This window comes from Coccomyxa subellipsoidea, assembly GCF_000258705.1.
Source record: "Coccomyxa subellipsoidea C-169, whole genome shotgun sequence".
Classification (NCBI taxonomy): domain Eukaryota; kingdom Viridiplantae; phylum Chlorophyta; class Trebouxiophyceae; family Coccomyxaceae; genus Coccomyxa; species Coccomyxa subellipsoidea.
In genome coordinates, this window is record NW_005178027.1 from 200,377 (window position 1) to 225,940 (window position 25,564).

A 25,564-nucleotide genomic window follows, 5' to 3' on the forward strand; every position below is an offset into this window, starting at 1 on the left:
GTAACGCTGACTCACTGTCTCGGGATCCTGTCTCGAGAGTCTTTCCGAAACCGTCTTAAAAGCAAAACCGCAAACTTGCCTCAGGAGCGTCGTCGGTCACACAAAGATATCGGATTCCGAGAAAGCATCTTTCAGTCTCATCAGAATCCAGAGAGCCTAGCAAGATGCCGGGGCACCACTTCAAGGTCTCGGCTGTGCTGCCCATTGCAGCTTCTGACTACTTCATCGAGCGTGACAGCGCCGCCTTTCGATCCCTCATTTCAAAGGTGAAGTCAGCATCGAAGTACCTATCTCTCCGAGAGATTTCCTTGCTGCTTGTCTGGCACTATCTGCATTGCCTTGGACATTTTACGTAAGTCGTGTCTATCTGGGACGAGCGCGATCTTGAAATTTTCCTGTGATTATTATCCTGTGAAAGAAGCACAAGATAGTACTATGGAAGATAAATTGCGTGCGGCAGCTGATCGTATGATAAGACGATTGCCACACCGACCAAAGATGTGTTTGGTCACAGAGCATGAAGGTAGGATCACTCGATATCGTGGACGGCTGGATGGAGGGGGAGGCGGAGGTCTACAAGTTCGTGACGATGCTGGAGGTGGATAAGTACGTGCCGAAGGGCTTCCAGAGGCACTTCGCCAAGCAGGGCCTGCAGTACACCGACATCATCACCTACGACCCCAAGCTCATTGCCTGCCCGCCCTACCGCCTGCCCGTCAAGAGCATCGCTCCAATCCTCCCAGATAAGGTATGCAAATGCCTTTCCTATTCTTTTACTGAGTGACTGTGCAGACTCCTGCCCTTCAATCCTAGGCACCATACTGAAAGCAGGGCAGAGCCCAATGTTTCAGGACGGCCTGAAGATGTCGGTGTTGAAGGCACCCATGGAATCTATCTCTACTATCTCAAGCACCAAGCTGCCACTGTCACTGATCACTTCCTCAAGCGCTATTTGTCGAAGATGTCCGGGTGATCTGTGCAGTTGCGCAATAAGGGTCACTAAGCACCCTCAAAGCAGTGGGCTGCTGAAGGGGTTGCAGCGGTGCATGCAGTCGCACATGTAGTGTTGCAAGACACCCTCATAAGATTGGTCTGCCGAGGATGCTGGGGTGGTATGTGCAGCCGCGCATAAACTGTCAATTACTGCGAAGCACCGCTTGCAAAGTGGTCTGTTGAAGATGAGATTGTGGTGGGTGCAGTCGCGCATCGAGTGCGTGCTCACGATAGAGGACGAGCAGCCCGGTGTGAGCTGCCGCCAGACGCTGGAAGGCGAGGTGGAGTTCAAGCTGTTGGGGTTGGGGCACCTGGCACAGCGAATCGTGGTTGACAACCTGGAGAAGGTGTACCAGGGGATGCCCCTGGTCGTGCAGAGGTGATTCTTGTAGTGCATTTTTCCTGGCCCCATGCATGGCTGCTTGTGTCTTGTTTTGCATTGTAGTTGACGACCTGGAGAAGGTGCATCAGGGAATGCCCCTGGTTGTGCAGAGGTGATTCTTGTACTGCAATTTTCCTAGTCTCCACCCCATGCATGACTCCTTGTCTTTTGTTTCGCATCTTGGTTGACAACCTGAAGAAGGTGCATCAGGGGATGCCCCTGGTTGTGCAGAGGTGATTCTTGTAGTGCAATTTTCCTAGTCTCCACCCCATGCATGACTGCTTGTCTTTTGTTTCGCATCTTGGTGGGCAATCTGGAGAAGGTGGATCAGGGCATGCCCCTGGTCGTGCAGAGGTACTTTCTGGCCTTGCCAGAAAGTAACTCTTTCTTTTTCTAGTCTCTACCCCATGCATGATTGCCTTTCTCTTATTCTGCGTCGTGCATGAATCTCATGCATGAGTCTCCCTAAGTAGAATCTCTCTGGAGAAGGTGTATCAGAAGGTGTAGATGTAATCAGGGGACGCCCCTGGTTGTGCAGAGGTACTTTCTGGCAATCTTACTCTCCCAGCTCATGATCCCATTCATAACTGGTTTCCTTTTGTTATTTCTGGCACATCTTAGCACTGGAACAAGTGTGGGAGTCTACTCGGTCACAATAATATGGTGCATGGCTGTCAAGGGATTGGAAACATGCAGGTGCCTTAGTACATACAATGCTGCATCACCCCAACTCAGGGACCTTAGGGTGCTGCATGGCATATTTCTGCACTGGAAACATGCAGATGCCCTTCTGCTTCACAAGCTACATCAGCCCAACTCAGTTGCAGGACCATCTGCAGAGAAGTGGAGAGGAGAAGAAGAAGAAGAAGACCGGATTTTGATTGGTGGCTTGTAGGTGGGTGGACTTCAGGAACGAGGTGTTGCAGCACGAGGGCGGCAGGGACATTCTGGTCTCTGGCCGTCCGGACAACCATGGCATCGGGTGGATTAGTAACCGCATCACTGCGATGGTGCAGGTGCGTAGCGGGGTGTGTTGTTATGTCCTTTGCATGTGCTTTAAGGGTGACAAAATGCACTCTGAGAACAAGAATTTAGCCTGGGCTGGATCTGACTGGCCTCCAAATGGTGGGTTGGGGAAATGAGGGCCCAGCTGGGGGGGTTCCTCGTTCTTAGAGTGACATTGGTTGTCCTGTATGCTCTCACCAGGGTGTAACAAACAGCCAAGTATGGATGTCCGCACATCTTGAACTGACAGTGGTGAACATGCACTGATCAACGTTGGGCGGAAGACTGGCATGTCAACTTTGTGCCGCAAACCAACTTGGAAGGCAGGCACTTGCTCAATACTTTTTCTAATTATAATTTAAAAAATTATAATGGTGTAATTGCCATGCAGGCACCTTACAGCACGCAGCAGTTGGAGGAAGCTGCCCAGCCGGGCAGTTCAGCTGCCCAGGTGGCCCTTCCAGCTGGCATAGCTGCCGTGCCTGATCAGGCAATGTCCAGTCAGTCTGGACAGTTGCAGCCCAGCACAGCGGCGACTGAGGCAGGAAGCTATGGGGAAGCTGCTCAGACGTCGGAAACTGCAACAGCAGGTGGACAGCAAGAAGGAGGGGAGGACGATGTCTACTATGATGCTCTAGACGGTACGCAGCATCAGAGGTTTGATATTTAGAAAGATTTACATAGGGCAAACAGGCTCTGGCAAAGCAAGCTGCACTCTGTTGTACACTGTGTGATCTGGCTAATCCAGAGATTGATTTGCTTCTTCTGGGTGTCCGCTGCCTCTGGCAGGGCATGGGCAGCAGTGATGCACTCTGATCATGCATACTCATTGTGCGCTAATCGTGTGCCCCAATCATGTGCCTATACTTCTTCAAATGCAATGTGCGTGCCGATGTGACTATAAAGCAGATTCTTAGCAAAGTTTTGTACTATGCAATTTCTGTGTTGATGATGAGAGTGCAATATGCATGCAGACTGGGCCTGGGCAGATGAAGAGGCCATGTTGGACAGCTGCGCAGCCACACAGGCAGCTGTGAGGACGGACCACGCGGCGGCTGCTGTGTGGATCCGGCAAGCCTCGCAGAAGAGTATCGAGAATGCACGCATTGACATCACAGCCGCAGCTGACACCAACCACACACCAAGCGCTCCCGGCGATACCCATCCAGGTATGTTTTGCAGTATTTGTACCGCCCCGGCTGGCGGGGGCGGGTACAAATACTGAGCACCGTGCCCACGTTTGAGTGGGTCTTGCTTGGATCTGGCGAGTCCAACAAGGGGTAGGATTGTGGCAGCCTTAAAATTGCAACTTGTCTGCAGGACGTACCTTGCCTTTTGGCAGGAAAAGCGTGTAATAATTATTAATAATAATACCGTTCTGCGCATGGTCTTGTGCTTTTATTAGCCCAGAAATGGAGTGTGTGCGTTGTTTTCCTGCTGTACTCCCTGAGGGGCAATGGGCCATTGATCCAGGACTTAGGCACAGAGCAACACAGACTGCGACGGTGCATGCATCTACCATTGGTAGAGAAAGCGTCAAGGAAGAGAAGGGTGGAAGGGAATCATTGAGAGTTGCTGAGCAGATTTGATGATCAATGAACACATGTGCACAATGATCGTTAGTGCTCCTGAGCCGGGATATGTTTGCATTTTTATGCATTCCTATTTAGTAATTACAAATTTTATAAACTACAGTATATCAACAGTATTTACACAGCGAGGCAGCCCTCCTCCCCTATTTTGGCGCTCGCACTGACTTTCATGTATGCAATCCCTTCTGGGTTAATGTGTGCGGTGTGCAGATGGGATGCACAAGCACCGCAGCGCCATTGGCAGGCGCTTCTCCAAGACATTCCACAAGAACCAGGCTGCCTGGGACAATTTCTGGGATCAGCACCAGGTGACTAATCTACCCCACAACACACCCTCACTCCTTGCTTCACATCACCTGCCAGTCCCTGCATGCAGTCACCGTCTGGACACCTGTCTACATTCTCCCCGCCGTATTTTCTGACACAGGCCAAATCTATGTAAAAGAATTTATTCGTTGATCCTGCTTGCAGGTCCCTGTGCTGCATGCAATGCCCAATTTGGCTGCCCGCCTGTCACACCTTCTTCGCATGGCCATAGGTACGCCCTCGCAGATCTTTTTATTCTATGTGTATCTCTGCCACTCTGTAAAAGGACACTGTTCCGTGCATTGAGAAACACTATTGCTTGGGTCTGTACTGCAGCGTTTTATACAGGGCACACTTCTGTGCTGCGACTCACAGTGTGGCCATAAACTGCCTTGCTGCAGCTGTTGGCCCCTTTCCTGTTCTGTGTTCTGCTTAGAGCAACGTTTGAAGTGCACAGCAATCAGATAAGGAGGCGCTTTGAGGGCGTCAGAGTGTCATGGCTTACAGGACGGAGGCATTGACTCTTTTTGGGCCAGGAGACTATTGATGTGCAACTCGCACTGTACTGCAAAGACTGTGGAGCCTCCCTGCACGGCTGCAAGCTATTTGTTTGCAGCAGCTCACCAGTGCAACCCTGGCCTCATCACTATCTGTGCTGGTCTTAAGCTTGTCGGGTACAGTCTACTGTTCTGGTGCTATACCGTTGCGACCATGTTTGACTGTCTCCTGCGCAAGAATGGTGCAAGCCTGGCAGCTTAATTTAAGCAAGGCTCGGGTTGCACATCCAATACGCCATTTCAAGTGTTGACTGGAGACAGTTGAGTAACCGCATGCGACCGTCTTGATTTGCAGCGTGGGGCCTCGTCAGTGACCGCAGCTCATCTCCATCCTCTCCTGGCGCCGGAAGCTCTGGTGATCTGGGCAGGTCCAGCCAATGATCACCGGGTGCAGAATCTGAGGTGTGGCCAATATTGTGTTTGACCTGCAGCTAAGTCACCTTGCCCAGAGTTTCAGGCTTAACTTGCGCATTCAAAGGCTGCACAAGGACGGGCCAAAAAAGTGGTGTCAGTGGGTGGTGTGCACTTGTTCCACATGTGTGATTTGTCCCATGCATGGCAATCGTGGGGGGTCACCGCTGTCTGATGGCTCTGCCCCGTCCTGCCAGAGATACTGCATCTCTTGAGCTCTCCCAAAACGCTGCATATCAGGGTGTGAGGGGTTATTTAACACCACTAAGAGTGGTCTTCAGTACCCCCTGATGGAGCTAGGACAAGGGCACTTTTAGCAATTGCGTGCATCACTAACAGATGCGTGGAGCCAGAAACAGGTGCATGGGCATTTCACTGGCGCTGACTGTGCCTGGATTAATCTGTTGAGCAGGGCAGGCATGCAGAGTGGAGGCCTGGTGCTGTGCTGTGGCTTCGGCGCAGCATCGGCCGCGCCGGGAGTGCCGCAGCCATGCGCGTTGGGCAGTTGATCAAGCAGTGCAGCAGCCTGGGGGCGCATGGGGAGGAGAAGTAGACTCACTAAGGTGTCACTAAGTGTTACTAGGTGTTATATGGCTGCTTGGAGGAGCGGTGAGACACTGGGTGCAGGCTTGAACTTGCCATGTCACCATGTTCCTGTGGCAGCTGTTTTCGCATCGTGATGATGGTTCCCGGACTCCTTCGGAAGGCTCGAGCTGGATCCAAGACGTAATGTTTTCTTGCAAGCGGGAAGGAACATTGCAAAGCTAACGAGGCGGTCAAGCCAGTCAAAGCGTCATTGCCGCTGCCCATACAGGCATTGCAGAGCACCAATGGCCGCGAATGCTTTGTGTGAAGCTCAGCTAGCAGGCTCTATGTGACAGATTACCATCTAATACCAAGTGGTTGTTTGGGGGGGCCTGCCCCCCACACTCAGTAAATGCTGGGCTCCCTGGTAGCCAATCACCACTTACGATTTGGGTTCCTGTTGCTCTCCAAGGATCTAAAGCGGCTTTAGTAGGGCCCCAGTACAATTCTGTATCTGAGTGGAATTCGTTGCATATATATGCATCATTGGATCGGGTTCCGGCTGCAGACGGACATGTGTATGCCCTATGGCCCCCTGGGCTCTGGGTTTGCCACTCATAAAGATTATTATCATTATTATTGGATGTCCAGTGTATCCTGTGCAACATGATCCTGAACATCGTGTCCGAGGATCCAATGAAAACAATTGGCAGGAGACTCATGAAGCTACCCATGACCTCTTTCGAGTTTTTGGAGAACTCTACAGTGCAAGTGCCACAGTGGTTGCTATACGGCCCACCACAGTCTCCTGGGTTTTTTTTATCAATGCATGCAGGGCCACATGGCACGTGCCAAACTCGCCTATGAGGCCTTGCAAAGATTAGCTGCACAGTGGGCAACCGCTACAGGTGTCCAAGGTAAGGAAGGAAGGAAGGAAGATTACATCAACAGGTAATGTTTGGCCCGGGCATGCGAAACTTTACGGGGGGTAACCCGTGATTCTGACGGCAAGGAGTCATATGTGGGCCGTTTCCGGCGAAAAGCCAAATCAGCAGCTGCATAAAGTCTGCCCACCACCCGTCTTCGATAATGATGCAGTATCGCCATTTTCGATGATGTGGCGACAAGGGTCGATGCTGTATCTAAAAGTGCAGCGCCAGAGCGGCCCCGGCCTTTGATAATCGCATGTGCCGACAAGATTCCACGACCGTGCGATCACTGGGAGCACTTCGAGGACTGAGAATGGTTGTGGGAGGTCGCTTGCGGAGATTGCAGGCGCGGTTTGGGCGCTGAGGATGCTGCTTCGGCCCAGTGCTCCTTTTGGTGCACCATGGCACGAAAGAGAGTCTGCGCGCTTCTGATCGCGCTGCTTGCGGCTTGCCTCTGCTCAGAAGTACTCAGTCAAGGTATATACTCGTTTTAGAGAACTTTCCCCGCCTTGCACCGCTTCCCACGCTGAAGTCTGGATGGTGTTTAGAATGATGTGACCGATGGTTGCTGGGTGGAGACTCGTGCTTTGCCTCTCTGAGATGTTGTTCTTCAGGCACTTTTTGTGTGTGCGAGCCTGCCATTGGCACATCCAGTCCTCAAAATAGAGTTGGCAGCGACCTCAACGCACCTTGGTCTCTTCCTAGCCTAGCACAAAATGCTTTCAGAAAAGTCTGCTTAGACTCGTTCACACCATTGGCTTAGTCCTGTGCTTGTCATTTCTCACACACTCGGTCGCTTGACGATGAGCGGGTTTATCAAACAGGGCAGCTGCAGCTACGTTCAGTCATTTCGCTCTGACCAGATGTCATGTCTGCTTCAGCTTTAAACGAGCGACATGCTCGAAATCTTGCTGAGGGATGACCACGAAATGCACTCGTGTGGAAAAGATCAGGAACTCTGCTGCCAGTATTTCTGGTGTGTGGGAGCGTGTGAGCTGGACTGGAAGGTCTAAGTCTTGTCAGCTCTTGGCCGGCGTGGGCTGGCAGGCATCTTGATGGGAGGTGGAATATCCAAATGCTCCTGTGAAAGGGGCCGTAAGATCCTGAATGGGAAAGGGGATTGCAATACCTGAGTTTCCCTGGTGTTGCATCAGGTGGACTGCGGATTGCTGGGAGCGGTGGAGCAGTTGGAGAGCTTGCTATTCCCATTATTCTGGCCAATGCCACGGCCGTGTTGACACCCAAATATGGACAATTTGATGTGTCCTACCAGTCAGTGGACAGGTGACGGCCTTGCCTGTTTCCAGCCACAAAACAATTTTGCTCCACCAGCCCATGGCAAGCATGCACTTCCCAAGGAAGCAGTCCGTTGTCAGTTGGCAGCTGTCAACAGCTGTAAGCCATCGGGACCATCTGCATAGCGCAAGCCGTTGCAGTGCAAGAGAGCTTGCGATGTTGTCTGGGAACCTAGTGTCTAATTGAGCGCAGCAGCCCAATTCTTGCATGCATGGAGTCTTGCCGTACTGACATGTGCTATTATTGCCTTCTGCAGCCCTCAGGACGTCAAAAATGTCCTGTCGGGAGCGGATGACTTTGCACTGTCCTACATCCCACTCACGGCCCAAGCTTACAAGTCAGCCGGCAGGTGCGCAATGTTCTATATGGCCCTTTTAATCGGCCCCTGTCCATATTTATTATGGATGGTTTCTACGGGGAAAACATGTATGTCAACAAAATACATTCAGGGCAGTAGGCCAGATGGACATGTGAAGTCCCTGGCTCTGCTGAAGGCATATTTCCTCATGACTGGTCTCGTGAATCATCTTTGGCCTCCAGACTCGTTTGGTGATGTTGTGCCTTGTCTGCAGGGTGCTGTTGCAAATACCCTGGGCCATCAGCAATATGGCAATGATCATCAACGTCCCAGGTGGGGACCAATTTGCTGCATTTGCTGTGCTTTGCAATCTGCCGTCACAGTGAACTGGTCTTATGGGTCCAGATAGTTGCTCTCCGTCAGTCCCCGTTGGGATCAACCTCACGGGAGATTCCTTGTTTGCTGTTGCAAGTATCTTTCCGATTATCCCACGCTCCGAGGATGCCAAGTAGTAGCAAATGGTCAAAGCTGTAGGTGCTGCAATGATCTTCTCGCCCCTTGAGGACCTAGAGACCTGCGGGGGGCATGTACATATTTGAATGCATGCAACGGGGATCTATGGAACACCTGAAATGGAGGTCCTTGCACAAACAGCAATTGAGGAAAGCAAATAATTAACAGTGCTTGAGAATTCGCTATGCATGATGCAGGTGTGGGCACCGGGCAACTCCGACTGAATGCAAAGCTGCTGGGGAGCATCTACCAATGCAGCATCACCAATTGGAATGACCCCGCCATTGCCATGATCAACCCAGGCATCACGTGCGTGGCGTTCTCATGCCTTCACTGTTGGCTCAGTGTCAATTTATCTGTAATATCTCTTTGTGTTGTGCCTTGCTTCACAATAGCCTCCGTGGCTGTGGTGTTGGCTTGGCTTGAAAGTTGAGGGGTCTAAAGCAAGGTGGTCACATGTGAAAAGGTTTGCATCATTGGACAGTCTGCTCTGAGGGGTTTTCTCCTCAGATGGCCATATATGGAACACAGCCCTAACTCTTGCTCCGTAGTGAGCATGTCGGATGTTCCAACAAAAAGCTCTATCGCCTAAAGATTGGCATCCGTCTTGAAATGTTATCCCTGTGCTCGCAGGTTGCCGGACTTGAAGATTGTCCCGGGGGCGTTCTCATCCAACAAGGCAACGACGCAGATATTCACGGCATACCTGGCGACTGCGCCTGGCTGGAAATTGGGAGTGGGCATTCAGCTGCCCTGGACTCGCTGCGTGCAGCATGTGCTCACTCCTGACAACATGCTTGAAGCCGTCTCCAAGGCTCCAGGAGCCATCAGGTGCGGCCGGGCATTGCGCTTTTAATATGATCTCTTTTGAACTTGCTGCATGTGACTCTCGTTACGTGACTCACCCTGTCCTGCCACTATTGATGCATATCTTTGCATGGCTACCATCCACTGAGAAGAGGCTTGGTGCATTCTGCCCATGTGGTTGCCATAAACTGAAAGGAGGTAGTGTACATTCCGCCCGGCATTTTCTGATTATCAGAACAATTGAGGCAAGGACAACCCCAGAGTCCTTGTCACATAGCTTGTACTCTTAATATCTGCTGAAGAGCAGGAGGGTGTGGCTGAAGAGTTGGTGTGTGCAGCTATATTGGCGCCTGGCGGGTGAATGCATCTGCCCCTGTTCCGACAGCTGTGCTGCAGAACGCTGCTGGCAACTATTTGGGACCCACCGCCCGTTTTGGCATCGACTCCCTGAAGCTTCCCTCCAGCGTGGCGAGCCCCGACTGGGCAGGCGTGGATTTCTCAGGTTCAAGTGAGGATGACTTATTGAGCCACGACCTCTTGTCACACGATGTTCAAGATACCCATTGCCACCATAAATGGAGTGCCCAGACTGCTATGTCCCTGCAACAGTCCAGTGACTGGCTTGGGGATGATAACACCTTGCCACTATCGAGGCTCCCTGTGTCTTTAGCGGCAAGATTGTTCCGCTTTGCACATCCTCATGCTGGGGATGTTTGTTTGTTTGTGTGCCTGGCGTGTCTGAGGAACGTGATACAATCTCTTGTGCGTGCAGCACAACCGGACATTTACCCCATGACAGGCTTCCTCTACAATATCGTAAACCAAGACGTCTCTGCAGCAGGTCTGCCTCTCTCCTACAGATTTGATCCCCTGCTTTGACCTGTGTCAATGGCTTGCTGTGTCCCTAGGCTGCCCTTGTGAGGCCAAGTATCAGACAATCCCAGGTGTCATCTTGCCCGCCATCGTGTTATTCCCCTGCTATGTGCAGCGGTGGCGTCAGGCAGCTAGCAGAAGCAGAGACTTGTGTAAAAAATTTTGAGCAAGTGTTTGGAGCGCTGAGGAATTTCTGTGGTTCGCTTGCAGGCCTGCAGCAGGCAGAGGCCATAAGGGATTTGATGGCCTACTTTCTGTCGGATGCGGTCCAAAGCAATCTCACTACCCTCGATCTCGCGCCCATACCACCTGCCAGAGTGCGCGACTCACCTTGCACCTCAGTAGCTTCACATTCTTTGGCTCCTCACAGTAGATGCGTGTGCTCCGTGCTCTCCAATGCTTGTCAATAAATCATATTGCATTCATCCAAAGGTGTCTGAAAAGGTGCATTGATCGGTGCAGCCAGTAGCCTGCAAGCCTTGCAGTAATTGATGATCCATGCAGTGCACCTTTTGCTACCTGTGTTTCTGATGCACATTCGCTGATTATGTCGTTTGTTGTCCTGCAGCGGGCATTGTTTCGCGCTGAGGTCGCGCAGATGATTGTGAGACCAACAAACGGCTCCACTCAAGGAGCTGCAACTGCTCTTGCTCCAAATGGTGAGCACCCTCCTTCTCCTTGCCTCACACCTTCCTCATCGATTGGCACGGAGTAACTGGCTGAGTAGGTCCTGCCTCTTACAAGCCGGCCACCCTGATATACACCTCTCATGTCAAGCTCGGGCAACAGGCAGGTGTGCAGGTCTGGGGTTTGGGCACTTGCGTCCTGACTTGCACTTGGTATATCAGCACAAAGAAAAGATGGCACAGAAGATTCCTGTAATCTCTTTGCTCTCTCTTTGCTGACATGGTCAGGATTCGAACGAGCTCTTGCCTGCGAGATGGAGAGGTCCACAGGCCTGACAGCACCCTTTGCTCTGCTGAAGAGTTCGAGCTAATGAATCAAAGACGGGTCCTGAAGAAAGATTTCTGGTGTGCAGTTCTAGATGGGCTAGTCACAATGGGGACAGTGGTGGAGGGGAGCGGGGGTGCATCAATCCAGAATCTGATCTACAGAACCATCTCAGACGGGTCCGCCGCGAACAAGTTTGGCGCTGCCACGATCAACTATGCGCCGACCGACAGCATCCAAGGTATGCAGACTTATTTTTAGCAAGGACCCTTCCTCCTTGTTTGTGCAGTGTGGACCCACAGAACCATATGATGTTCTTAGTGTATTTTTATCATTACACGCATTTCCCTGCCAAGAGGCAAGGTGCGTCCTGCAGACAAGCTGCAGTTGAAGGCTGCCAAAGTCCTATCCCGTGATGGACTTGCCGCATCCCAGCAAGACCCAATCAACCGTGGGCACGGTGCTTTGTATTTATACCGCCCCCCGCCGGCCAGGGCCAAGGATGTTTTCAGTGTATCTAAGCATGCATATTTACAAAGCAAGCACAATTTGCCAGCACCAACCAAGCACCTTCCCTTTTTGTATGTGAAGCACTGGCAAACCCGGGGGTCCATGCCTTACAGACCGACAGGGAAAAATCTGAATCAGGACTTCTCAGCTTTGACCAGCAATTCTATACTCAGGGGCAGTGTCATGTTGATCGCAAATTCTGTTCAATACTGTGTGTCCTGATATTGGAAGCAGTGGGATTCACTTTGGAGTTGTGTTCTGCAGGGAAAGCAGGCGTCGTTTCAAACTCCTTTGCATATGGGATTTCCACCATCGCGCTGACGGCTGACGAGATTGCTGCTGCTGGAAGGTGCATAGTAATGGAACTCCTGAGCAGCACGACATGTTGCAAACCTCTCCCCAGAGACACCGCAAGTGACTTGAAAAGTACTGATTTGTGTTGGTGTGATTGTGCAGGCCACTCGTGCAGGTTCCAGTCGGCTTCAGTCCCATAGCCATTGTGCACACAGTGCCAGGTGGGTCTTGCTCCAGGAACCTTGAACCTCCTTATGGTCCCCATAGCTTTCTGCAGTGGATCTTTGCCCTGGCATTGCACGCCTCGCTCGCTGTTATCTGTGAGATACTGTATCTCATGGTGCGATGCACAGACGCTGTCAGTATAGCCCGACGCGTCATGTTGCCGGTACTGGCACGTTGTTTGGCCAAGCAACCGTCACATGCACGCATGCGTGGTTCACACTCACATTCAAATTCGAATATTTCGTCTAAGCAGGTGTCAAAGACGGCGTTCTGCGCCTCACCCCGAACATCGTGGCGCGCATTTTCCAGTGCACCCTCACGAACTGGAATGACCCGGAGATCAGAGCTGTCAACCCTTCGGTGACGTGAGTCCCTCTATCCCCTGCGCACGCTTCCAACTTCCATTTGTGTTGTCTTGACATATTAACCCGCCAGGGACGGCAGCGTCTTATGTTTGTCTGCCTGCCCCTCGCACAAAATCTGGAGCTTTAAGGGCATTGTGTGCAGAGCAAGCGGCTTGAAAACCTTGTGTCGAAGAAGAGGCCTCACAGTTTTACTGGTGTTTCTTGGCTAGCTCTGCACAATTCCTTTGTCTGACCGCCCTTCTGTATGCTTACAGCCTCTGCGCTGACTGTTTTCTGGGCTTGCACTGCCCGTCTCTTTTGTCTGTCTGCCCTGTATCTCTGCGCTAACAGCGGTGTCGCATACTGATGTCAGGCTGCCCGATGTACCGATCGCGCCGTTCGGCCTCGCTGATGTCAGCGGGACGACGGAGTTGATGTCAGTGTACGCAGCACGCAGCCAAAACTGGACGCTCGGCGTGTCCACTTCTCTTGCATGGCCCCGCTGCGTCCGTCGCACCAGCGGTGGCAGCAACGCCGTCTTACAGTCGGTCAATGGGACCGCGAATGCAATCGGGTGCGTGCTGCTTTCATGCTCTTATTTCCGAATTGTTCCTGGAGCTGTTCCTTCGACATATGATGCATTGGGTGCACGGGGCACTGGGCACTCAGCTGCAAGGCCATCGTAGCTGTAACATGAGCCCAGAAAATAGACCTTTTGTGTATGTGATATGAGCTCTAGGGGGCATTGGGCATTGCTCTCCGTCAGCTGCAAGGCTACGCTAGCAGTAAAGCTTGAGCTCGTATATACACCCTTCTCTACGCCAGTGCAAGCCGCAGCAAATGGGTTGCTTGCTTGGGGAGATTAAAGTGCAATGTTCTTGCATTAGGACTGCACCCTACTTTAAACGAAAGGAAGCGGGCACCAATCTAAACCAATCTAGACTAGTGGAGGGTTCCTCCTTTGTGTGAAGTGAATGTCTCACGCCTTTTGTGTGCTTGGACAGGTATGTGTCTTACAATGCGCTGGTCGCCGTGGGGCCGCAGCTGCCAGTGGCGTCAGTGATAAACAAGGCAGGAGTGTACGTTGCGCCCAACGCATCAGTCTTCCCATTCTATAAGGAGGAGCTGCCCGACAACATCTCCTCGCCCAAATGGAATGCCCTAAGCCTGAATGACACCTGTGCGCCTCTGCCCTTTGCCTCTCCCTCTAAATGCCCAAAACAGGGGACGAAAGAGTAGCTTGGACTTGATGAGTCCCCTGTTCAAATGAGACATGCACCCTGCTTGTGTCTTGCTTGCTAAAATTGAGTAACGCGGGCCCTTCTGCACTTCTCTGAACGCTTTAAAAGAGATTTCCAACCTTCTTGTCTCGTGCTTGCTAGATCCAGGAAGGGAAATCCCTTGCCATCTTGTCTGCACCCCCAGCCATGTAGGTGCCCTGCCAGCACTGCCTGTTGGACCAGCAAAACAGGGTCCTATGGCAGACACATCCTGGCAGGTTCCTCTTCTTTGCAGCGCTGATGTTTCTATTTGCTGTGTGCGCGCAGTTCGGACCGACAAGTACCCGATTGGGAGCCTCATCTACATCATTGCAGATCAGGATCTCAGCGCAGTGGGTGAGTAGACCGCGCTGTGATTTATCGAATTGCCTCCCCGGCTGTCTGTGAATCTGTCATCGGGCCAGCATTCTGTCCGAGCCGTGTGCTGCATTGCAAGAAGGATGAAGTGCAATCGTGTGTTCCTGAGCGCTCAGTGTGCAAAGAAGCAGGATGCGCAGATGACCGATGGATGCAATCCTTGGTGCTTGTTGAAGCATGTTTGTGTACTTGCTGCAGGCTATTTACAGGCTCTGACTGTGCAGCAGCTCATCCAGTACTTCCTGTCGGACACTGTGCAGGCCAACCTGCAGAGCCAGGGCGCCTCGCCAATGATTGCCACTTACGTGAGTCTCCGTGCTTTATAAATTGATGCGCGGTATTTTGCAAACGAGCATTTTGGTGGCTGCTGCACAGTGGCTTTGCCAGATGTTGCATGGAGCTGCATCACATGGCATGCACTGCCTGACATGCACTTGCCTGGATGATGTGGACCCTTTATGAGAAAGAGACTGGCGATATTTGGCGCTCCGCTGTGGCGTTTGCTTTGGCATGGGTGAGGGGGGCAGAAGAGTAGCCCTGATGTCGGCAGCGCCTCATCAGGGTCCCCACTGCGCTTCTGGTGCCGCAGTGCAAGTTCCTGTTAATATCACCGATTGGTGATGAGTAATTGGACTATTTTGCTGTATTGCAGCTTCCTCAGGAACGGCAGCAGGTGGCAGCGCTCAGAGTGGAGTCAGAGTCCCCAGGGGCTCCTGGCACTCCCAAGGGTACGTAGCTTGCTCTGCCCCTATTTGACTTCTTGTGCTTCTGGATCAACTCATGTACACTGCAATCTTGCATGCATTTTTTTAGGCATAAAGATGAGACACCGAGGTTGATTAATGTTAGCTCACTTTTGTCCAAAATGATGGCTTATTCATAGCTGTGAGGCGCGCATCGGTACATCTGCTGCTTCAATAGAACACAGATGAATCATGATAATTTTGCCCTTGAAGCTAATGCTGCGTTTGTGGCCTTCTGACGCTCAACACTGTGCACTGCAGGTGGCGTAGCGAGGGCGCAGGCGGGCAGTTCTAGGGCGGGGTTCCCTTGGTGGGCAGGGCTGATAGTGGCCCTCGCAGCTGTGGCAATTCTTGGCGCTGCTGCGCTGGCGGCTTGCTTAGTCATCCGGCGGCGGCGGCGGCGGCGGACCAGCGAGGGCGCTTCCCTTGTGGCGGCGGGGGCACGACTGAAGGTGCCTGCACTTCTCTGCCTGCAATGCTATCCTATTGAATTGGCTCATTCATGGTCTTAGGAGGCTCAATTGAAATAGGCGTGCTTCTTCTGCCCTGGCGGCACCGAGAGAGGCGTACACTTCATCTGTACGCCAGTGAAACCTGCAATCAGCCAGGGACAAGGGGTAATGGGTCTGTGCTCGCTGTTCCGTTGGCAGATAATCCTCTTCCCTTCGCTTCTCTTGGGTAAGGGAAGTTGCATGGTGCTCTGCGTCGACTTCTGGGGCAATGCAGAAGATAGACTGAAAGAAATGTGAGAAATTTTTAAACACTGTTGTTTCAATTCAATGTTGCACTTGCAGGATGAGGAGGTGGGGGCCAAGAAGGAGGTGTTCAGGTTCGACAGGGGGTCCGATGACCCCCCAGACCGGGGGAACCGAGCGCATGATGCCAGGTCTACTCCGCCGTCGGGGAGGCTCAATCGCACACCCAGCGTGGACAGCGATCACCTCATCGTCGCGGTGAGTCACCCGATCCGCTGCGCCCATATCTTTCCCTTCTCGCTATCAAACTCCTAGTTGCATGCATGCCACTCACATCAGACCAACTCATTGGAGCCTATCGTGTCCGGCTGCCATGGCGAACCTAAACAAAGGATTACTTCGGTCAAAAGCAAAGCCCAAGATCGCACAATCAAACAGCTGCTTCCTTGAGGTCGGGTGCTACTTTTCGATTATGAAGTCTCCTGTCAGCGCTCATTCACCCAAGTATTTCCCACTCATTTTCTTTCCGCTCCTTCAGGGTGGCGACCCTGTGCTGGACCAGCAGGGCATCGCCAGCGCCGCAGGCTCGCTGGAGCCTCTGACCGGCGGCGGCAGCAGCAGCAGCCACAGCGGCCACCGCAGCGTCCGGAGCGTGCCGACCGGCGATCATAGAATCGCCCTCACAGAGTGCAGATCCACCTCCCTACCCCAGGCATGCCCTCAGCCCCACGCCCCTGGCTTGTCTTCTCAAACAGGCGCCAGCATGGCCTGTCCAAGCTTCGTGCTTGCAAGCTCCCTGGCTTGTCCTCTCAAACAGGCGTCAGCAGGGGCGTGTCCAAGCTTCCTGTGCAAGCTCCCTGGCTTGTCCTCTCAAACAGGCGTCAGCAGGGGGTGTCCAAGCTTCCTGCTTGCATGCTCCCTGGCTTGTCCTCTCAAACAGGCGTCAGCATGGCCTGTCCATGCCTCATGCTTGCATGCGCATTTTCTGGCTGTGCGCGCGCTGGGCTTCCCAGGAGAACCAGCAACATCCTTCTCCAAAATTTCTGGCGCTCAATTGAGCAGGACTGCATGACGGAGATGGGGCCTTTAGAATTGCATTCGCCACCGCTCCAGGATTCTCCTCTGATTCAGATATATTGTGACTCTGCCATTGCGGGCGACACTGCAATTTGCAAGACTCAGGCTTTGTAAGAAGTACTTGTGGAACTTCACAACCCCTCCAATACCGACTTGCCAATGGCAGCAGGATTCGTGAGATGCGGGACCTGCTCCTCTCTGCGCCGACTCTTGCACTCATTTATTTTCTGACTTGTGGTGCTGCCGGCTGTGCAGCAGAACGGGACGGCGAACAGTGATGTGCAGAGCATGCCGAGCAGCCGCGGTCAGAGCCTGCAGAACGAGCCGGCCATGCAGAGCCTGCCGGGGCTCATTCGCGCGCGCGCCAACTCCATCGACATCGATGAGGTCGAGCGGGGAACGCTGTTGGGGAGAGGGTATGCCTCTTCTTACCCTTGTGTGGCCGTGCCTCCCCACCACAGCACCCATCCGTCCACTCTCCTGCATGGCATATACTACACCTCTGCGTTGATTTGATCTGGCGCATGCTCATTGTCACTGGTCAGCTCCCATTCAGATTAACTTTGTCCTGGCACAGGTTGTGACGTCAGAACCGGTGCATCTTGTTCTGTGTCAGGCTTTGCTGGGATGACATAATTTAGATGGGCGCGTTGTCTGTTGTGCGCTAAGAGCTTTGTGAGGGTAACTTTTCTGCTTGATGAAGAGGCAAGGGCTCGAGCGTGCTGCACGCTGCGCAGGTCATTCGGGAAGGTGTATCAAGGATGGTGGCGGGGTGGCAGCGTGGCGATAAAGATTGTGCCGCACGAGGGGGAGCTTGGAGAGAAAGTGGACGCTCTGCGAGAGTCGCTACTCTGCAGCGCCATCCAGCACCCCCACATTGTGCGTCCCTTTTCCCCGTCTGGCATGTCTGCAATTTTTTCGCAGTTTTTCGTTTTCTTCTTAGCACTTGATGAGCAAGTGAGAGATTTTTTATCTGGAGTGAAAGCAGCAGTGGACGGGCACATGCTGTGGTTTGTTGATGGTGACTTTTCAATGTGACTGCGCGGGCATGCAGCACTTGCTGACAATATTTGAAGCCTGAAAGACAAGCCCTGAATGGTCACAGATAAGGATGAAAGGAAGCCAGGGGCGGTGTTTTGTGGGTTACTCTACCTTGAACGGCCAGTGTCTTCTTGTATTCTCCTGGTTCTAGCAACCAGATGTGGGAATATTTGACTTCATAGTTTGGTGTGACTGAAGATGTGCGCATGCGCCTCACCCCTTCCACAACATCCAGTACATGTATGTGCCGCCAGGTGACCACGTCATCTGTTTGGAACCCGGAGCAATCAGTGGCTGTCACTACTTGATGACTAACGTGTGCATGTGCCGGCAGGTGACCACGTACAAGGTGATCACGCTGCACAAGGGCGCCGCGCAGCAGCGCTTGCGGCAGCAGGAGGCCTCCATTCCAGAGGGAGTCGTCAGCTCGCCAGAAGGCTCTGCAGGCACCGGCACGAGCCAGAGCAGCCCCGGCATGAACCTCATGGAGACCTGGTGCGCAGCGTTGCCTCTCTCAGCGCCCTATCAGTGCACAGCATCCTGTCACTTTGGCAACTTGCACGTTACTGCATTCCTGCATGCTGAGAGCTTGTTTTGGCACACATTGTTGCGTTCCTTTGAGGGATGTATGCAATGTGATCTAGTGTGCTCGTGGGCCGGAGGTGTCTTGTATGTTTCACATATCCCACTTACACTGCGAGGCAGCCCATCCTCCTATCTCCTGGCGCTCGCACTGCTTTGATGTCAACATACCATTTTCTCTAATTTGAGGGATGTGATCTGTGTAGGATCATCATGGAGTACTGCGACCTCGGGTCCCTGGACAGTGCCATCTCAGATTGCCGCTTCCAGGACCTGGTGAGCTCTTTTTATCATGATTTGTATTGTTAGTATTATAATAGCACGTTCTCCAGTCCTTCAGGACTAGGTACGTTGAGCAACACCTGGATAGCAATAGGCCCCTCCTGACAGCACTGATCTTTCGTCCCCACCTTATTCATGCCAGCCTCATGACTGCTTGCAAGATGGCTGCGGCAATGGCCTGCTGAATGTACAATGAGTACTTTGGCACCCCAATCTTCGTCCAATTGAGGATTTGTCGGACGGGGAGTGGTGTGAATGTAAGCATGCTTTGAGGAGGCAAAGGGCTTGCTTGAACAAATTCCTGTCGGGCTTGTTCAGAATCCTTCGAAATTATTGCCCTTGATTTTCTGGTTGCTTTCTTTTTCGAATTCGTATCTCAACTCATGACCTCATGTGTCACTGCCCCTCCAGGAGTCCATGCTGCTGCGGCTGCTTGATGTGGCGTTGGGCATGGACTATTTGCATAATCTTGGGATTCTGCACACCGACCTCAAGCCCTCCAACGTGCTCCTGAAGACTACTGCAAAGACCCAGAACGACACCACGGGCTGTACTGCAAAGGTGCGACTTCCATAAGCATGGCGAGTGTAATTTGGTTGTATAAATTTGCCCACCGCAGAAGTGCTGCAAGCCGCCTCCTATCCTCATGCTTTGTCAAATCGTGTGGGTGAAGTGTCTGGAGCTTCTGAGCTCTGCTGCTCGGGTGCGAGTGGGGGTGATTATGCCCTTATGCCGGAATCGAAACTGCGAATACATAATAAAAAGTAATGACCGCTGGCAGCAGGCGGCTGGCATGGCATGCACGGCTGGCATGTCTCTCAGTACCCATATTGCTGATCCTCTCCGTGTGCCTGAGCCAGAAATGCAGGGACAATTCTGGCTCAGATTCAAGTGCCAAATGCCTTCATGTGTAGCAGTCAACACATCCCCAAGGTGCAGAAGAATGCATGTCCGCTCAAGCCAGGCTTGTCTTTAGCATATCCCCGCTATGCATGCTGTGATATGTTGCCCTGCCTAGAGGTCTTCTGGTCACTAAGGACCCTAGGAACACATCTTAGCAGGCCGAGTGGGTTCTTTTTTCGCTGCCCTCAGCAACACCGTTTCACTTTTAACAGCGTCGTTCTTTCAACCGGGTGCTTTGCCTGCCCGAACGCGTGCAGCAAGAAGAGGATATATTCTTAGCAGTGCTCGAATAGAGTGCCAGGAGCTCTGAAACCTGCCAAGGACTGCAGCAAAGCAGAAGGAGGACAAATGACCTGGCTCTGTCTCTATGAATTTGACATTTGAGGCATGCAGACATCAGGGCAGAGCGAGCGCCAGAAGATGGGAGAAAGGGCCGTATATGTACTAAGAATATATCTGCTGTGTCTGTGTGCAGTTGGCGGACTTTGGGCTGTCGCGCGTGCTGGAGACCAATGCAACCCACATCTCCACCAACACCATTGGCACGATCGCGTACCAGCCGGAGGAGGTACGCCCCTGCTCGTTTGCCAATCCCAACACGTGTGACTTCACTGCTGCATCACTTGACGCAGTGGAGGGCAGCCGTCAATGCCACACAGTCCAGAAGCTCTGAGATCGAGGGTACAGAGCCTTCGAATTGCTCTTTGTTTGGAAGGCGTCATTGGAGGAGCTTGTGCCCAACTTTTGGCATTATCTGTGGTGCCGTCAGAATTGGGTATGGGAATGTCGCCAGCTCTCCGAGTGGCACTGCTGCCTTGTCAGGGAGTAAGCCTCCATGTGCCAAATGGGTCTTGGAAGGACTGATTTTTTTGTGTGTGTGCCAACCTTGCTTTTCAGACACCGGACCAAAAAGATGCGACATGGACCGTAGTTGTGTTGACCCTGGTGGGAAAGTGTGAAGCTGACGCGACCAGCGCCTTGCTTGTCTGCCAGCGATGACTCACATGGTCAGTGATCTGATGACTAAACCGGTTCGGCAGGTGCTGCGGGACGGCCATGTGACGCCGGCATCTGACGTGTATAGTTTCGCCATCCTCATGTACGAGATGTACACGCGCAAGCACCTCTTCAAGGGCATGATGCACTCGCAGGCACGCCTCTTTCGCGACTCTCCCGGGACAGCCTCTAGTGTGATTGTCATGGGGTCGTGCATAAGTGTTTTTAGGTATTTTGAGTACTGGTGTGACGTCTGGCATTTCGCATCTTTCCAATGGCTTGGGAAGATCACCATTATCACAATCGTCCCCTACGATCGGTCGACACATCTTTTGACAAGCAGCGCTATCCGTCAGGGTGGAAAGCTGACGTGCTGTCTGAGGGCGCTGCACCCTCAGCGTGCAGATGTGGCTGCAACTCAATCACAATTGCACACAACCCCATTTATAAGACCTACGCAGCTGGGGGTTAGAGATGTCTGCATTCCACAACTCACCGGTCGATGCCCCCTGCGCGCAGATGTTCTTCAAGGTGTTCAACGGCTACAGGCCGCCGATACCGCTCGGCATGCCCAAGGGGTTCCAGGATCTGATGACCGCCGCCTGGTCGCACAACCCGTCCGAGAGGCCCTCCTACCGCTCCATTGTGAAGGCCCTGCAGCGGCTCATACGAGAGGTGTGCCTTCCTCATTGGCACTCGCCATTGTAACAGGGAAGCGGTTGCTAGAGATGGGCAGCTGCCCCCCCTTTTGGAACGTCCTCAAAAAGGTCTAACGCACTCCCAATCTGGGTTTCGTGGAATCCTGCATCATCGATCATGTATTCTTTGGAATTCAAAGGCCTCAGATGACTGCGAACGTGGGGCACTAGGCATTGAACAAAAAGCTGGAGGTCTGTCATTGCCCCCTGTCATTGGCATTTAATGAATGTGTGTCAGGGTTGTAATTCTTGACCCTCTAGGTGGTCCTCTCGATACATATTGCCCCCCAGATCCTCACAATTCCCCTCTGCTTGCGCGCAGCACCGGAGGGCGATGGGACGAGCGACCTCGGTGAACCTGGATGACGTGCTGCCAATGGAGCCGGCGATGCTGTTTCCTGTCGGCCCCGCGATGCCCATCCGCGTTCCCTCGGGGCCACCTCCGCCCGAGACGTCGTCGGCCGACTCATCCAGAGCGCGCGAGATGTCCGGCGCGTCTGTCTTGTCTGCACACGCCGCCCAGGTGCGCGGAGATCTTCTCAGTGGCCTCTGTGTTCTCTTGCAAAAGTGCTGACAGCAGGCTGGAGAGCGGGGCGAAGTTGTGATTGTACGGGCGTGCCCCACTGCTGCGTTGTTCTTGTAGATGGGAATAAGTTGGTGTCGCGTGCCTGGGATGGCCTTTTGAGTGTTCTCAACAACCTGCATGTCACAAGCAAACGTATGATGTAATCATTGCTGCTGCAGAGCCCCGGGACACCGGACGACTTTGAGCGGGCGCTGCAGGATCTGCGCGCCAAGGCGGCCGCCGGCCGGCTCGCCCCGGCCGCGCCGTCCGCCACGGCCCCGGCCCCGGCCGCTGCGGCCGCGCCGGGGCACAATGGCGGCATCTCGGCATTCGCCGCAGCCGCGGCCGGCTCCCCGCGGCACAGCAGCAATGGCAGCGGTGGCAGTGGCAATCGCGGCAGCGGCAATCGCGGCAGCGGCAATGGGGGGCACGGGACCCCCGGCTTGCCACCAATGTCCGTGTCGGCGGCCAACGCGCAGCAGCCGCGGCCGATGTCGCGCGGCAAGAACTATGACCTACTGCTTGGCGACTGAGCGCGCTGAGCCTGCCCGGTCCCCCCCCCTTCCAGGATCTCCCGCACCTTAATTTGGAAGGGAAGGGGTCCGGTCAGCGTGGTGGAGGGTTGCTGTAGGGAGAGGTATAGCGGGGCTGACCAGGGGACCTTAAGAACCCAGTTGCATAGGAGGCTGGAACGGATGATTCAAATTGCTCGCCGGGCATTGTCAGGGCCCGTGCATCACTTGCTGCTGTGCATCACTAGGAGCGGAATCCTCTGGGGGTGATTTCGGCCACCCCATGGATATCACGCACGATTGACAGCGCAGGAAAGAGGGGGAAAGGCATTTAAGGAGAGCGGGTGTGGGCATTTTATGTATGGACGTAGTGTCCTGTTGGCTTGCATGGGGCGAGGCACCCGCCTCGGCACTGAGAGCTGAGTATTCTGGGTTGCTCTGCTGACCAAGTGCTGTTTGGGCCTTATAAGGGTTCACGTCAATTCCTCCCCTTGACAATGTCATTCTATCCAACAGACGAGGCACGATTGTGGTGGTCTATTTAGTGAAGAAAACATCCTTCAGTGTGGCCTATCCCGACGAATCCATGACAGGCTCCACTGAGGATAGTGCAGGGCTTTGGCCCCTTGGCCGAGTGCTCCTCAGCAGCCCGCACAGTATTAATTATCCCAATTGGTGAAACCCTGCGCCGGCAAAAACCACCTTTCTGGGAGGCGAGCCCGGTCCGGTTATAGTGCTAATCATGAGGTGCGCTACATGCGTGCAGAGAAAGGAGCTCCTGCGAGCCCCTTCCCTGCACTCTGTTTTAGCGGGGGACTCGAATTAGGTTGCTCGGCAAAATAAAATATGCATATAAGAGTTTTCTCTATCGGAACTCCTCTGGGCATTCCTGCTCCAGCACGGCCTCAGGTGCATGGCACAGCAAGACGCCGGCCCGGCGAAACTGTACAGGGTGCTCTATTTCCTTCCGTATCTTTCTGTCCCGTTCCAGGGTAGGCTTTGGCGGTGAGACTCCAGGTGAGTGTTCTGGGGGCGACGCCAACTCAGGTTCAGTGGTGGTGCACTTTTTTGGCTTATGTGATGATGGACAGCCTTCCGAGGAAATTTCCGTGTGAGAGGCTACGCTAGTGCGCAAGCATGCTTTGCAAACCATGCTGGGCGCAGGGTGTTTGAGGCCACAATGATTAGAGGTATGGATACAGCCCATGTAGCAGCCGAAGATCAGTTGGTGCGCGGATGTTTGCGCCCGGAAGGAGCATATATCAAAATGGAGGTCCGGTGAGACAGTTCACTGTCAATCTTGTCATTCGCATGATTGAAGGACACTGCACGGGTCAGTGTGTATATACTCAGCGCTGTAATCACAGTACATATTCGAAATGACAGCCTGGACAATTGACCCAGATCACAGCTCAGCTGTTGGTTGGAAACACTTTGATGGCACCAGAGAAGCTCGCTTGCCAGCAAGCTCCTCACCTACAAAACTGCTGCACGATGACGAGCATTCGCACAAATGCATGTCTTGAAATGTTTTGAGTGCGCATCCGCATGCATGCACACACGCGCATGTGATGGTCACATTAGGATTTGACCACGTCTTGTCCGGTCTCTGCTCAGGCACACCAGTGTGTAGAACACAGCACATCTAATCAGCCCGTAAGGCTGGCACGATGTAATGTTTCTCTCTCTCTCTCTCACTGAGCACTCATATAAAGCATGCATCCGGAAGAGACTGCTTGGCTCTGGCCGCTATCAGTGCCCGAAAGCGTTTGATGTGGAGGACTGGCGCCCAAAAGTATTCTGTGATTGATCATATATATATATATATATATATATATATATATATAAATCATCGATGTCGATATCTTGATCAATACCTACTGCCAGCGATGGCCACGGGATGCCAATATGATGCAACGATGTCACGTCTATGTTTTGGCTGAGCGCAGGCAACCGACACAACTGGGGCCCTCAGGACAGGGAGACACAGTCCCTCAATATTGAGACCAGTCGGGTCTGTAGGGTTGGAGGTCACCTGAGGTCAAAAATGATTCCACGAAAATTCTCTGGAGGTGACTGATCCAATAAATTGACCAGACTTTGCCAGAAGCAAAAGCAACTGTCTTTGGGAGCATAACCGAAAATCGTATTCTGCCCAGACTCGCGAAAGCGTTTTTTCAGTCACGTTCGGGGAGCATCGCGCGAGACCTGACTGAAAACCGGTCGGACTTGCATCTGACCTCGGAAAGCCACCGAACAAGCTTGCGACAGAGCTGAATATGTGCACAGACATCATTCAGCAGCTCTGTGGTCGTCGTTCGGCCCTTCACACATTGGTGCCCTTGACCGGTGAGTCAAAGGTGACCACGTGGATGCCACGTGTCTCAACCGTCCAGCTGGCAAGAAACAAAAACGACTGCTGCTCAGACTACATCGCTGCACTGGCATGTCCGAAAGTCGTCTGGTCCTTGAGGTATCAGTGTGCTGTTGCTTGCTGGATCTACACTTGCAAGCTTGTTGTAGGTGGATACGAAGGCACCCTTGGACCACTTGTCCCGCCACTTAGACAGGTCGATCAGCGCTGCACAGTGGTGCACAGCAGGCGCGCTATCTCCAGGGCATCGTGGGATGCTTTAATAGCTTGTGGTGTGTTGGACCACCTGCTTCAACCGAGACAGGTTTCTGCAGCAGGCATGCCTACAGGTGAGGTGTCAGCACTTTAGAAGCACTTGCAGGTTGTTTGCTGTGCAGAAACTAGCCAGCTCCGGAGACTTGGCATCCTGCTCGAGCACATGCGCGTTTGCCTTGTCGAGTAGCAGGGCTGACCTTGTGCGCTCATGCCAGTCACAAAAGCAGACATGGTGTGCCTTATCAAGATGAAAGGCGTTGTGGTTGTCTGCCGTACACCTCCTTGCTTTTTGATAACTGACTTTGTGAAGGTGCAGGTGGGACTATGATCAGAGTCAGTGTAGATGGTCATCTCGAGTTGGAGCCCTACGAGTTTGAGCCGCCTCAAACGGCA

The 25,564-nt window shown here is 53.0% G+C and overlaps 1 protein-coding gene across 1 annotated transcript; it reads left to right on the plus strand.

Annotated features, from left to right (window-relative positions):
- Window positions 1–164: 164 nt before the first annotated feature.
- Window positions 165–22,563, plus strand: COCSUDRAFT_44045 (hypothetical protein; the record flags this gene model as incomplete). Its single annotated transcript, XM_005644568.1, has 41 exons — window positions 165–266; window positions 515–748; window positions 1,200–1,372; window positions 2,271–2,391; window positions 2,772–2,880; window positions 2,971–3,021; window positions 3,355–3,549; window positions 4,183–4,280; window positions 4,444–4,510; window positions 5,851–5,855; window positions 6,607–6,688; window positions 7,855–7,984; window positions 8,253–8,345; window positions 8,569–8,627; window positions 9,005–9,116; window positions 9,441–9,638; window positions 9,953–10,122; window positions 10,698–10,804; window positions 11,056–11,146; window positions 11,527–11,679; window positions 12,213–12,297; window positions 12,405–12,463; window positions 12,721–12,832; window positions 13,185–13,385; window positions 13,816–13,991; window positions 14,359–14,427; window positions 14,647–14,753; window positions 15,101–15,176; window positions 15,453–15,643; window positions 15,986–16,144; window positions 16,425–16,538; window positions 17,219–17,379; window positions 17,701–17,842; window positions 18,339–18,499; window positions 18,793–18,862; window positions 19,280–19,429; window positions 20,247–20,339; window positions 20,812–20,961; window positions 21,287–21,442; window positions 21,788–21,988; window positions 22,210–22,563. The coding sequence occupies 41 exons, from the start codon at window positions 165–167 to the stop codon at window positions 22,561–22,563; spliced, it is 5,337 nt and encodes a 1,778-aa protein (XP_005644625.1).
- Between the last annotated feature and the right edge of the window lie 3,001 nt (window positions 22,564–25,564).